The sequence below is a fragment of the Tigriopus californicus genome, chromosome 10 (genome assembly GCF_007210705.1).
Source record: "Tigriopus californicus strain San Diego chromosome 10, Tcal_SD_v2.1, whole genome shotgun sequence".
NCBI classification, from domain to species: domain Eukaryota; kingdom Metazoa; phylum Arthropoda; class Copepoda; order Harpacticoida; family Harpacticidae; genus Tigriopus; species Tigriopus californicus.
The window spans coordinates 4,588,868-4,603,804 of record NC_081449.1 but is presented as its reverse complement, the minus strand read 5'-3'; the positions used below and the strand labels follow the sequence as shown (position 1 = coordinate 4,603,804).

General features: G+C 44.7%; 1 protein-coding gene across 5 annotated transcripts in view; it reads right to left on the bottom strand.

The window, feature by feature from the left end:
- LOC131888555 (band 7 protein AGAP004871-like) overlaps positions 1-14,937 on the bottom strand; it is an 87,404-nt gene that overhangs the window by 14,293 nt on the left and 58,174 nt on the right. The window contains exon 1 of one of the 5 annotated variants that reach the window (XM_059237437.1): positions 8,380-9,251. The exons of the other annotated variants lie outside the window; for them this stretch is intronic. Coding sequence (XP_059093420.1) covers positions 8,380-8,491 — 112 coding nt within the window. The 5' untranslated portion in view covers positions 8,492-9,251. Of the gene's footprint in view, positions 1-8,379; positions 9,252-14,937 lie in introns of those variants that run through there. 5 annotated transcript variants of the gene reach the window in all.

Here is a 14,937-nt window from a genome sequence, read left to right as displayed (position 1 = left end):
TACAAGCAACTCAAACGAGGCCCTGAGGTTAAACGAAAAAACAAGGAAGTAGACTTTTTCAATAACTTGAGAGGGGGTCCGGACAAATTTGCTTTTCCTCCTCCTCTAAGAAGTGTTTAATCGATTCATTCGACAAGGGGACTGCACGAATCCCGGGACTTCTGCTTGGCCTGACTCTCTTACCAGGAATCCTTACGATTTTTGACCATCACCAAGTTGGTACATAGGCAAGAGACACAGCGATCCATCTAGATATATATGTCTCTCCCCGGATTTCTTTTGACTTATTTCCGAATTCCTTTCAGGAATCGTGCCGCCTTCAAGTCTGGCCAAGTGTCCTGCCAATATATATTTGCACTCTCCTCTGGATTTCTAGTGAGTTTGAATTGCGAAAGTCGATTCCCAATGACATCTCCATTGTACTTGAGTTCGCAAGGTTGGCTCCCAACATGATTCGTTTGCTCTGCTTCCCGTGGGTAAAGTCAATTTCCTCCTCTTTCGAGTCGAATGTCATCATTGACGAATCATGTCTTCCTCTTTTGTCTTCGCCACAAAGTCCCACTAAGTTCCCTGCCGACTCAGCCTTATCCGGCCTTTCTTCTCTGTCCAAAGACCTTGGCGAGAGAATTCGCAAGAAGGGCGAAACGAAAGCGATCAAACTTCTGAAAGAAAATCCAGCCAGACCGTTCGTTCCATTGATGAATGGTCTTTTTCCGGTTCAAACCAACGTTGCATTCCACAGCTATTGAATCAAAGTTTTGAACCCTTTTTCAGACTCAAAGCTCTCTTTAGAGCGGCTTGTTTACTATGTTGACTCGACCAATCAACGCTTTTGAGGATAACACAATTTTCGAACAAGAAAAAGCACCGTCACTTAAATGTAATAAATTAACAAACACGGCATTATACTCCAATTACTTTTGTTAATTCACTAGGCAAGGAATGTATTTACGTGATTTCGGCTTTGATTTTCTGCAAGTCGTGGTAATCGACCGAAAAACGCTTTGCCACGTGAGTCATCATTTAGCCTATGCAAAAGTTTTGCAATGCAAATATTGATAAAAGCACCAAGGTATTGATTTCCCAATAAAAATATGGCCAATGCTTGTGAACACAAAGCTATTGGGATGTCGATAGGATTCGATTAACTCCATTCAAACAAATGATATTTTTTTGCTCAGTTCCCAGAACCTAGATCACGCTTTTGGGACGATTCGCAATTACGATAAGGTTTCTACTTATAGATTCAATTCGAAGCACCAATTTTGACTTCAGTTGGGAACATGTGTGAAACCCAATCCCCAAATGGACATGCCCAACAGCAGTTGTTCTTTCGTTTTCAAGCGAGAAAATATGGCTCATTCAGGACCACCTAGCATATTCTCAAACCCAGATGGAACCATCCATCTCTCCAGCCCAAGCGATGTATTGCATGTCGGCTTCTCTCATTGTGGAGGAAGAAAGAGACTATTAATTTGCACAGAGTATTTTGCTCCATGAGCATTCTACACCCTGCTGTTGTTATGTTTTTCCACGGGATGATGCGGTTCCGGGGACTCATGGGGCCACTGACAACTGGCAAACCAGATTAAGTTCCAATAGGGATTGAGGGCAATATTGCATGTTCCAACCTAGTGAGTGAACGACGAGTGAGAGGGAGAGTTTCCGGTCATGTTTGTTTGGCTCTCTGGCTTCTTTTCCGTTTGGACGACCCCCCTCTCATCTGGTTTATTCTCCAGAGAGAGAGAGAGAGAGAGCCAGCTGCATTGTGCTATTTTGATCCATCAATTTGTGCTGACAACCAGATCTTACCCAAGATAAGGAGATGCACCGAAATCTGCCGAGATTTGAATAGAAAGGCATCCATCTACTATTATATGTGATCCTTAAGCCGGAATTGACCTAATATTCAAATCATGTCGGAAGGCCTCAGGATCGTGCGTTCTGCCTTCGATCATGCTCCACTCATAATGCCAACCTGTCATATGCAAATTTTGAGCATTAGGACAAACGCTTACTCAGCTTGCTCATGAATGTACATACGTAGAATGACTAACTGATCAGAATTGAGGCACATGTGCGCTCGTACTTGGTGTGGTATTTCTTTCGTTCCAACTAACAATGAGCCTGGTGCTTTTGGACCTATTATTGTCTGACCTTTCCGCTGATTGGAACGACTTGGATCAGCCTGGTGGTATTAATCTCAGATTAATGGACCAACAGGAACCATCCAGCTTCCTCTCCGTTCCTCAGGTGAACGCAAATCTTGGCACTTCATTTCCTTGGATTTCCCCTCCTAACGCAAATGGTAGATAAGCTAGAAAAGCCTCTGGAACATGCGCTACTTTGGGTTCCTCTTAAGTGATCCGAGTGGTTCCCTCATTCCTTTGGGATCTTGGCCCCATATTTCCAGCTTTTTCCGACTCTCTCAAATGAGCAACCTCCCAAGAAAGAGATCTCGGAGAACTCGACAATGCCGTGTACACCTCTGAAGAATTTCTTGACCACGCCAGACAGCTTTTCATTGGCCTGCTATCAGAATGACAGGGTGTTTCAGAACTTTGTGATGGATGATGGGGAGGGCGCCCACACCAAAGGAATGGTGGAGCTGAGAGGTAATAGTGTAGGAATGCGGATCAGCCGGATTCATCTCTCCACGTTCCGACATCTACTTTTGGCACTAAGGCTCCATCAAGGCCGCCCCCTGAGACATTCAACCGAAGGCCACCGAGAAATATCTGCAGTCCAGAAATGTCTTCTGGAAGTAACACTGTCTTGATTACTGGCCACTCTGGGTAACTGCCTTCGGCAAGTAGAGCCCAAATGGGTCATAGAAAAAGTCACATTGATTCTGAAATGGTCATATTTCTGCGTGACCAAAATTTGAAGGGTGGCATTTCATTTTCACTTTATCAGAGGGCGCCAGGGGACACACAGGAGCTCAATGAACTTGAAAGAAATGATGAATGGCAACCCTGTGAGCATCATTTCTTTTCCACAGTAATGTTTTCTCAGAAGTCGCTCTTAAACGACCGTCATGATGATGATGATGATGACCATTATCATGATCATTATTGCTGTCATCATTGCTATGGGAAAACGACTATACGAACGTATTAACAGAGACGATATGCCTCCATCAACTATGGAGATTATGAGACTGGCCGGAAATGTTCAGCGACTCCTATGTATGTACAGTTGCACTAGCTTATTATTTAGCGTGTGTCTAACCACGTGGCTAATGGACATTGCTATTCATTCCTTCTATTCATCCATGAACCATCGGAATATGGAGGATAAAGCCAGGGTAGAGATTAGACATTTCGGAATTGAGTCAACGCATTGCAATCTTTTTCAAACAAAATTGACCCCAGGTTACTATGACATTCATTGATTCTTAATTTTCAACTCAATTGAATAACTTGAGTGGAAAGCTTTGCCTCCTCAAAGCTCACAATACAGCTTTACTAAAAGTAAATGAGTTAGCCCTTTCTATTCATTCATTCATTCATTCATTCTGTGCTTTGTTATGAACTACGCTTTGAGAGAGCATAACTTTTTATCCAGTCGTTCTATCAAGGCGGAATTGATAGTACTCAATTGCACTGACTGATTTAGTCCAACTCACTTTGGGTTTCCTCGCTTAAAAAATGTTAATACGAGACCCTAGCAGCCCCGTGCATCTTCCAGTAGTTCATGATCCATCCAACCCTTCTCTCAACAAGGTCCATTTTCATGAATGATACAAGAACCGAAAATACAATACGAGTCAGATCAGAGGTTAAATCTCTTCCCTTCCATTCAATCCAATCCAAAAGGAGGTGGCAATTTGAAACGAATTATCATTATGAAAATTGAACCATGGGCTGGCTTCAAGGCCATCATTTGCAGGTGCAAGGTCGACGACAACGAAAAAGGAGAAGAGAGGGTAAGTGAAGAGCAAGGCCAAAATGCTGCATATGTATATATTGTTCCAGAGATTCGTCACAAACGGTTCGTTCGTGCACCGACTACCGAATGGAGCGGAGACGGAGCAAATAAATCATTTCCATAATGGACATGGATATGAGAGCGATCCATCGAAGATGCTGTAGTTCGAGAAAATTGCATTCCCAGCATACTGTGTACGTACGTACGTGCTAGTAGTATGCTACTATATCCGTACGAGTATTGGAGGTTTGGCCGTAGGCTGGCCTTCATCATGTCCATATACATCATTATTTTTGTTCATGCTTCACTGGCAATTGATGACCAAGCTCAACTCTGGAGAGATCTACGCAAAAACACACGACCTTGAGCCACTCACTCGCATTTGGTCAGCCTTTTCTATGGAGATAAGGAAATATCTGTGCAACATCGATCGCACACGATGCTTTCGATTCATTTATTGTGAGATATGGGTCAAACCTTGAGCAATGGACAAGGCCTACATACGTACAGGGACGCTTTGGTCACTCCTAGCCAGTCTGTGTTTGGTAAGTAGTCCATGGAAATTGGGAGGATGAAAATGTTTAGAGAGGGGGGTAATCTCGCCATTGAAAGCTTTTGAGATCGTCAGAGATCGATTTACGTTAATACTTTTTCCAATCAAAGGTCTCGATGAATTCGAACGAATCAATCAAGATAACTATGGTGATGGACCAAGCCCACTGCGGATTGCTCATTGGAGCAGGAACTTTCGGCTTTCCGTAGAAAACCTCAAGCCCGACTGAGTTGGTACAACGCATTTTCAGTACAATGGCGAATATCCAATAATGAAGCGCTTCCATTCCGGCTAAATTGGACTATTCGGATTGTAGACCACAAGATATGTTACATCTTGGCGGTCCTTGTTAGGAGCATACGAATATCATTTTTCTACTATTCCACATGCTTCTTTTGGGAGGATTGTAACATCACCCAAAACACCCACCCAAACATTCCAAGGTCTCAAAGGTTCTCCCTGAAGACTAATGTTGCCTTTCCTTTTTCACCATTCTTGGAAGAAGTTCCTTGAGGGACTGTGGCCTTCAAAAGTGACACTTTTCTGCCCTTTTAGTCAGAGAGGAAGAAGAATTTCTGGCGAAATTGCAATGCCTCATCTTTTTTAACAAAGACGTTCCCACAAAATCGGACAAAAAGCTGTGGCCATTGTATTGCGGGAGAACAACTGGATAGCTCATAACTCTGTCACTGCGGGTCTGGCCTTTTCAGATTTTCAGCACCACCCCACACTTTTTCTGCATGTCTCAATATGGCTTGGCGACTAGTACAATGGGAGAGCGGAGAAGGCCAAGAAAAATCGCTTTTCACTTGGGAAATGGGAGCCAAGAAAGGATTGCATCGGCCTTTGGGAAAGGAGTCTCAGCTACTAATACTTGGGCCGCTCCATGGCCCAAACAGTTCCCTAGGCTTTATCAAATGCTCGCGTACGGTTTCCACATAACTTACGTAAAGAAACGTTCCCAATTGACCCTCAACATAGATGGATCCATATCGGAACAGATCTACAGTATCACAGCTCAGTACTACCGTAGAATGGCTTTGAAAACTTTCACAAGCTTCGATGCATTGAGACTCAAAATCGACCGTGATCGCATTGGAACCAATTAAAAGGATCTTACGGCTGCCAATTTCCAACCAACGAGGCCATTTGCCTCAATGGCAAGCCTCTCCCATTCCAATAATGTCCCATCATTTTCCCCCAATTCTCCGTTTTACACAGCTTCAATGTGTACTTAAAACATTGTTCCCACGGGCTATTACAAGCTCCGTATCTGGAGGCGAGGAGCGAGCAGTTCCTGGAACTTGGTTCCAACTCAATTCTCCAAGCCTTGCACGTATGCACTACAATGACCCAAGATAAGGTCAGTTCATCTTCCATGAGACAAGAAGGACGAACAGGCCGCCGAAGTAGAATGCCAGTAAAACAGGTCAATAACCACATCCACCTCTTTGGCCTTCGAGCTTGAAGCAGGCTAATGGAAAAGTTTGCACCATAAACGCAATGGTATATTGCTAAGTCGATTGAACATATGGAACAAACTAATGGCCAATCTCTCAATTGCACGAACACGGACCGTGACTCGCAACCCTGATTCATAACATATTATTCTACAAAAACATTGAGAATCCTGACATCCTTCCCATACTAGATTTCCATTTAGTTAGTTTCCATTTTTTTGCTCCATGCTGCATTGTTTAGCAGGTCCCAATTTCTTACAGTGATAACTAGAAGCTTTGGTACAGCAAGCTATCGTGCCAGGGGGCCATAATCCCAGCAATTTTCAAAATTGGCCTTGAGACGGAAAACTGTTGGGAAGTGGAGAATTGGTTGTGGTGATCAATCACTTTCTCCGACCTCCCGCTCAAAGGCAAGGCGGCCTTCTTTCTGGAAGCCGCTCCTCCTAAGAGCCTCTCCGTGTCACATGTGTCAGAATTGTCCATTGGACTCTCTGCTCTTCAAGTTGACATCTCTCAACTTCATAGGATGGTGCCAACAAAACTGAGTGAGAGAGTGAGTGAGTGGAAGACGAATCTGAGAAGATTGAGTGACATGAGCACTGCATTTATTTATTAACACGATTGAACGTTCACATACACAGTGCTTCCGACCGAGGTCGGGATGGAGCATGACCTAGCATATTTTTTTCTTTGTCTTATATGGTCCTTTTATGTCCATTGCAAGGTTATTGCATTGAAATATACATTTGAATGCATGTTCCAAAAACTCTTTGGGCTCTGTGATATGTGCATTTCTATTCAAGGCTGTTGAGCCGTTTCGTCAAAATGGGAAGTTGAAGAGAACTAAATGGTAAACAAGAACTAATGCAAACTTGACGACGGTTGGTCCCCGGCCTTGGATGTGGAAATCCAGAAACACGATGAGTGGTGCCATACGGTTCCCAGGCTTTCATCTGAATTTTGATACGGCCAATAAAACTCGTATCCATCCATTCCCCATCTCATTGACTTGGGCTGGTATTTCCAACTCATGGAGAGAATCAATCAATAGCTCAGGAAAAAATCCCTCCCATACGAAGTGGAATAGAGAGGGAGAGTAAATGAATGAATGACGAGAGAGTGCAGGACTGGAATCACTATTCAGTAATGGAAGGAGAAGAAAAGGAGGGGGAAGAAATAAGGAAGGAAAGGAAGGAAGTAGTAGTTCGATTACGCCAATGTACGTACTCGCACAAGGGCAGGCAGGTCGGTGAGTCAATGCGATCAAATGAATTTGTTCCAACTAGTTGGTTACCCTGAAGGTCAGAGAAGGAGCATGAAATGCCTGGCAACCAGACATATTATCCTTTCGGGCAAGTTACACGAGTTATTTATAACAAAGAAGAATGCTCTTTTCCTATCCAAGAAATGCCAGAGGCACGAGATTGGAAGGTGGGCTAGGAAGAAGAGTATTAGGAGGAGTTCCGTTCTTCCAGATATAGCAGATAGACCTTCAGTATTGTGTCTTCATGTCTAGTTGGGACGTTAATGAGTATTTGCCTATAATTGGAGAGCCTTCAGATGGTTGCTGGCACGGAGACCTTGCACTGAAAGCGCCAACCCTAAAACATTGACAAAGACTATTGAAGGCCGTCACGGGTCGTAATTGAATTTGGTGTGGTGGGACACAATGTTTGAACCCACGTACCATCGTACTACATGCCCACATTGACGCGATGCGATTCCCCTAGACCCTGCCACATACCAATGTGATGCCATTGAATCGGCAAAGCAATCCTATGATTGCCTGGCTCGTTCCTTCCTGCACTTAGTGTACGTACAACGAATAGAGGGTACGTACATCGATGATTGCCCCCATCCATTCCGGTGGTCATCAAAGTGGGTATCGCTTTTTTTGTCCCATACCCAACATACAAGGGTATTCAGAAAAGCCGGTATGCAAGTAACTTCTAGTGTCTACTCCACACCCGATGATGAGTAAGCTTTTAGCTGTCAGGCGGAAGAAGTTTGAGGACGAGATGTTATAACCTTGGACCTTCGTTTCTCCTCCGACCATTCGAGCAAACTCAGCCCGTTGGCACGAAAGATAACCTTACTTCATTCAAGAGGAAAGAGGCTTTGTATTCAAGTCTGAACTGATAAGCAACAAACCTACTGAACCTCGGAGTTACCCTACCATGGAGCAGAAACTCAGGATAAGATTGGACCCGAGGATTGGCCTTTTGTTATAACCTGCTGAGGTTGTAACGTTACTCCCCTGTTTATTTGTTTATTTCTTTGCTTGTTGCGACACTCGAGATGTTCCTCGCTATGGGGTCTAACAATATGAATTAATGGTTGTTGGAGGCGTTTGAGCACAATCTCTCAACGAGGATCATTTCGTCCACATTGAGGCCTTCGTCTGTCCGGCCAAGTGTAATGTCATTTCCTACTTACATGTACAAGGAGGGACCTTGTCGAGAAGGTCCCTGGCTCGAGCGTGAATGTCATCGCAACATCCTTCATCATTTTGTCGTCTCTGGATGGACATCTTCTGTGTAGCACCCATGAGAAATCAGGGCATGGAAACAACGGGACTCGGCTGGGATCTTTTATGGTGGGCCTCAACAAATACACCGCACCAATGATAAACAATAACAACTTGGAGCAGCACGACCGCCAACGCTCCCCATTCTCGGGCAATTACTCTATCACACACACTGTGTCCGAAGAGTTCGGAATGTCAGAACGTCGGAACGTGGATTGAGAAGACCAATTTGGGAACGTTTTTTGAGCGAATTCGCGGCCAAGGCCAAAAGACGGGAGATCAGATGGAACCACACCAGCTCACTGTTTCGACTGGCAGCACGCACGGCTGGCAAGGGAGAATCTCCTCTGGAGCCTGATTAACCTGATTAACTGTTGGTCGAACACATATGGAATATTATTATTGCTGAACGTTTGATTGATCCAGGTTGAAATCGACGCGATTGGAAGCATGAAACATGAGTTTTTAAATGAGAGAAGAAGTCAATTCATTCACTCTGAAAGACTTTTTATGGCAGGACCAGTAGCACAAGTAAACACTCACACCTCCAGTTGAATCTTGGAACAAGAGCTGAGATAGATGAAATATCTCATTGGAGCTCTATGGCTAGTTAGCTTCTGGCTCGGCCAAGGTCTTTTTCACTCTCTCTTTTACTCTCGTTGAGTGTGTTTATATCGAATCTAGTTTTTGTTAGACTGGTGTCGTCCTCCTGAAGCTGACTCAACCGTTTTGGCCAAGAGATGCGAGAGCCTAGGGAACATCTTGGAACTGAGAAATTTCCCGCGCAAAGGCAATTTCCACGAGAAGGAAGAGGAAAGACCAGAGGTGCCACGGGAACGGATGAGTGGAACGACCGACAACGACGACGACGACGACGAAGACGACGGCGGCAACACGAGCACGGGAAATGCTGTTGTATTGGTTCACTCAAATATGAGGAAGACCGCCACCGATGTTGACGACGCCAACGACGACCCACAAGGCCACACCGAGGACGAGACTGACGTCGAGGAGCGAGGACGAGTTAAGGTTTAGTCAAGTCACTCTCACCCTCAAATCCTGGCTCTGCAACGAGGAACCCACGGACCAACGACAGCCGTTCACCTTATTCAAGCTAAGCTTCTCGTTCTGGGTGAAGATCAACAGTGAGGGGAGGGCGAGCGCGAGTCGACCGGAGAGAAAGTGAGCGGCACAGGTTCAAGCCCGAACGAAGGCCGGTCTCGTGACGTCAGCATCAGGACTGGGTGGGATGGCGCTAACAAGGGGAAGAAGGGAGCGAAGGAGAGAATGGAGAGGAAAGAAAATGTTTGGCCCCCTTCAATGGTCCAGTGCCATGGAGACACGGTTGGTTCTGCCGCCCCCTCTCACCGCAATATCTTGGGACATGGAGCACTTCTCCCTCCCCCCGACAAGGACGACGAACGAGGATTGAAGAGCAGACAAGCTGAAACGGCCCTGAGTGGGAGGCCCTAGATTGGAGTGAAATTTTGGGCATTTGCGACTTTCCTCCCTCGCCAGAGCTCGTAGAAGCCACGACGAGCTCGTTTCATGTGCCTTCTTGTGGCGGTAGTGCAAGAAATGGGCCTCGAAAGGTTAGCACCACCCCACTGGAGGAGGGAGGGTGCCATACTTATGCACTGGCCTTCTCCCCAAGTCTTGCACAGACGACTCAGAGCGAAGAGCAGATCGAGCGAGTGTGGAGGGGGATGGGATGCCTGTGGCCTTCACCGTCCGCTTTTTCTTGTGCTTCCTGAGAATGGTGAGGATCCTTTGTTAGCAAAATCAGACATGCACTTGAACCGGGGAGAAGCTTAGTTACACACCATGTCTCTGATTTCGGCTCGTCTCTCGCTTCTCTAATTTCGGGAGCCTACTCGGCCATGAATATTCAGGTCAGGATGAGCAAGGCCGCCGGATGTTCACCCTCTCATGCCATGATTAGGCCCAGTCTTGGCCTCTTGCCCGTTTAATCATCCAAAGCCCATTTTTGAATGGTTCACAATAACCACTAAATGAAAAAAAGGGGAAAAGTTATCTCATTATTTCGAAGGCGACCCAAAGGCCGCAAAAGGTCCTTGAAGAACAGTTTGGAGCTCGGAGCTGTAGAAATGGAGAAAAAGTTGGTTCGTTCTGCTTTTTTGGGGAGGGATGGGCTCGCTCGAGGTCTATTCCTTTTTCTTCTTCCTTTCCATTTGTAATTTCAAATGTGACGCCACACACCCATAACATTTTTCTTGGGAACGACTGGCGGCGTTGTAACTTTTTGTTGAAAACAGATAGGTGACATTGGGACTTCGAGGTCCACGTTCGCATGGTTAGGCTCGAGTCCATGCTGAAATGGCCATTTCTCCCTTATCCCTTATTCTTCAGTCGATGTTCCAATGTTAGCCATGACCTTGAGCTTTGAATTACAGACGCACATATATCTCTCTCTCCCTTGAGAGGAGAAGAAACAAACTCTTCGTCGATCTGTGGCGCTCTTATGTCTATGAGCGCTGGTAATTTCGACTTGCTCCAAGAAATTGTTGTTCTAGTGGCTTTTGTGGCTGACAATGAGCAGATAGAAAAAAAGGGAAAAGACCCAAGGAGAGATAAAGTGCACAAAGGTGGAGCAAATTGGAAGGAAGAGCTAGAAAGCGAGCAAGACTATCCGAGATTTCCGAGCTCTGCTGCCCTGATCCAAAATTAGATTTTCAAGAGATGGAACTTGGAAAACGACGAGAGCAAAGAAGATCCTCAGAGGAAGGAGGCCCGGGAAAAGTCCTCATCGAGCTTGAATGGACGACAGTGAAAGGGTCAACCAACGGTCCAACAGTGGTTATTGGATGGTGGGTGCAGGAATGGCAAAGGAAGTGTGCATGATCGAGAGACCTTGATCCAAATTGGCATGTTATGTTCCAAGACCAGGAGAGTGAGCAATGGTTGTGGCGAGCACAATCTCTCGCGTTTCTCCTTCTCAGGAAGGTTAAAAGCTTTTCACGATTTTTTTCCCTTCTTTCGTGATAACATCAACAACGGGCAAAAAGTGTTTTGTGTAGATGAAGATGATAAGATCATTGTCTTTATGAGAGGAAAAAAAAACCTTTTGAGAGGGGGAACAAAACGTTGGCGTGGAAGATGGCGCAAAAGTGCCCCAAAGAAGGAGAAGAAAGCCCTCTTGAATGATCTCAGATATTCTCCAGAGGAAACCCCGTAACATTCTGCAGATTATCTGGAAATGAAAAGCCTTTCGTCATTTCGTTTCAAAGGATTTCTCCATTCTTCACCTCAACTCTAGAGCTCAAAATTGTACGCTAACTTTCCACGCGAGTAAAGTCAATTCCAAGTTACTTCACTTGACCTTCAAAACACTTTTGGGGTTTGTTCTTTCACATTGGAATTGAAGTGGAGCTCTCATCCAATCTTGGGCTTTTCAAGGCAGATGGTCGGAGTCAAAGCCAAATCCGTCATAACTCACAAAGGTCGGAGAAGCACGCGGCCTTGTCAAATCAGGTTTTATTGCTCTAACGAACACCTCCGACCCCCAGGAACATTTTGGCCTTTACGACCTTTACCACGCCAATCGAGAAGACTGGTGAGAAGATGACGCGCACATGTGCGTGTGCGGGAACAAAGTTCTTCTATAGAGATTCTTCACGCACTTCAACAACAACATGAGCACAAACGGTATTTCATGCAGTTTCCGAACCCGGAACTAGAGGCAAGGGAAAAAACTCTGCCCCATTTACACTTGCCGATTTCTTTCCTGAGCGGCACAGAATGTCTGGGATCCAAGATTACCTCCTAAATCTCGAGTAATGTGTTGACTTTTATATCCAGTCACGATTTTATGGAAGTCTATAAGAGAACCAAGATCAAAAGGATAAGCCGAGGCTCCGGCCTCAAACGGCCTCGAGTTTCGCCAAGTTCACTTCACGTATTTGCCACTAATGAGAGATGTTTGGGAACCATGGTCTTGAAACTGTCTGGGGGCAGCCTGGGATGTTAACTATCTTGGCTCATAAAACCACGTTTGAATGGGATGCGCTATTACCAACAGCCAACGCCTCTTCGTCACCTAACCCAATGTTCCAAACTTGAATGCGCTCTCATTGCTATTCCAAGACGAAAGTGTCCATTTGTCCAAGCCTTAATGTAGAATAAAACCAGGGAACTGGAACGGCGTATCCTAAAAAGTGGAGACGTATTTTCCTCATGTCAAACATTCTTTCATCCTCGAAAATGAGGATTAAACGAATTGACGAGCTCCAGCAAGATCTTTTTTTGAAGGTCGTTTGATATCAAACAACCGTCATTTCTGACGTCGATCAAATTAGAAAACGAACAAACAACGATTTGTCACTTTGAAAGGAAAAAAGACCATCAGAGCCGACATCAACTTCGAAGATTAATACTAAAAAACGGTAAAGTATGTCTCTATTCTTTTGAACCAGGATCCTTTTGTCCTCACCTTGAGTTTGGAATACCTCCCCAGGATCTTGGTAAACTTTCCTTTTATATCCTCCAACATCAGCGGGTATCGTTACGTTTTTTTAACCCAAACCAGGTGGGTCTTTTTAACAAATGGTGCTGGAAAATCTAGCCTTTTTTGTTTTCGTTCCCCAAAGTTAAAGGTTTTTGTAGAGCCTAGAATTCCAACCTCAAGTCGTGTGAGTGAGAGTGAATCAAAGTTTGAATTAGCATGAAATCAGAATTGGGCTCCCAGGCTTGAGATCGTTGCAAAGTGACAAGTCCAGGTTGGAATTGACTATAAATACTTGAGTTTGTCGCGAGTTTAGATAGTGACGATGAGAATGTTTATTTAGAGACGATTCGCCTCAAAGAACAGGAAATTGACGGAGATGAAGGCTCTGTGAGCGTTTGTGTTCGAGGGTAGATCAAGATAGAAGATTTCCTAGATATGGAACGATGACTTAAGTAAGTCTCACCCACCCCTCGGTGCCAACCAACCAACCAACCACAAAGAAAGATATCTGATAAAGTTTTTTTCCGCCTTTTCCCACTTTTCGTTCGCCTCGCCCTGGGGTTTTGATGAAAGTTCTGGCTCAGTTCCCATTTTCAGAGACAGAGATGAAAGGTCCTTCAGAAGTTTATTTTCGAGAATGCAACACAGAGGACCTCTTCGAGGCTCCCCTTCCAATCTCAGAGCTATCAACCCTGTGCGCAAGTAAGGCCAGATTGCAGATGCGGATTGCGACCTTTTGCCAAGGTCACTGCCTCCAGGTATATTCGTACTTGGAATAGAACACAACTCATATTAAAACTATTCTTATTTTCAAATGAAATTACATTTCAGTGCATTGAGTTTTACTTATCAGGAGTGTACATTGGGCTCAAATACTTGAATGTTTGATATGCTGGAACAAGATCTTAAAGTCCGAGACGTTCAAAACCGGGTTGGAAGACCAATTCAAAGGCGTTTGTTGAAATGTAAACACTGGCTTTTGTTCCAGGCGATGAATGTCAAAATCAATTTGAGGGAAGTAGAGTTCAGACTCAAAAGGGGAACAAAGTCAAGTGTGATCTCACAAACAATGCCCCCCTTGTCATTTCCAGTTGTCTAAGTCTATGGAAAACTTGGTTGACTCTCAGTCGCTCTTTTTCACGGACAGACATCTTCCTCTTGGGACGAGACTGGAAATGTGGATCCTACTGTAGGTTCCACTTTTTGCCCTGCCTTTTTAGAGCGTTGTTGGAAAAAAGGAAAGTTTTATCACTTCCTTAATTGGAACGGGAGCGAATCTGCGGACCTTTAAGGAATCCCTGTTCCAGACCGCGTTTGGATGAGTGCGCAATTTCGAGGTTTTAATGGACATTCCTCATTAGCCTTTGGATCAAGATAAAAAAGTTTCCGTCCAGGTCCAACTTTTCCTAGCGACAGATGCCTGTGCTGTCATGACTTGGACTCCATCCCAGACCTGGTTCTTCAAGTGTCACTCAACGAACTAAAGCTATGGGCCTCAACGAAAGTACATACTCGTACCGAAATTTGCTAAGAACGAGCTTCATCGTATATTCATTGACAAAGTTCAGAAAGCCAAAATCATGCAATACACCCTGGAGTGGTCGAGCCCAACCACCAAACTCTAGTAGACACGAAAGGCAACCAAGTTCTGGAGACATTTAATTTATCGCTGAATAAATTACGCATACACAAGTAATCGTTGGCCTCCCCATGATGACGGCCCAACGAGAGAATCATGACAAGTTTTTGTGGGCACAGTTGGAACTGGGACAACTGTGTTCCACCAAACAAGAGACTAGCCATCTGGACTTGCAATCTTCTTGTTGATGGTTGTTTTGACTATCTTAAAAAAATGAACTTTGGTAGAATGACAATGAAAAGTCGTGCAAAAGTTCAGCCATTGGAATTAGTTACGGGTGTGTATTCCCGTGCCATTCTTTGAAGTGAAAGTTGAGAGCTCATGCGAGCAAGACCTTAAGTATTTCACATTACGCCGTTTCAA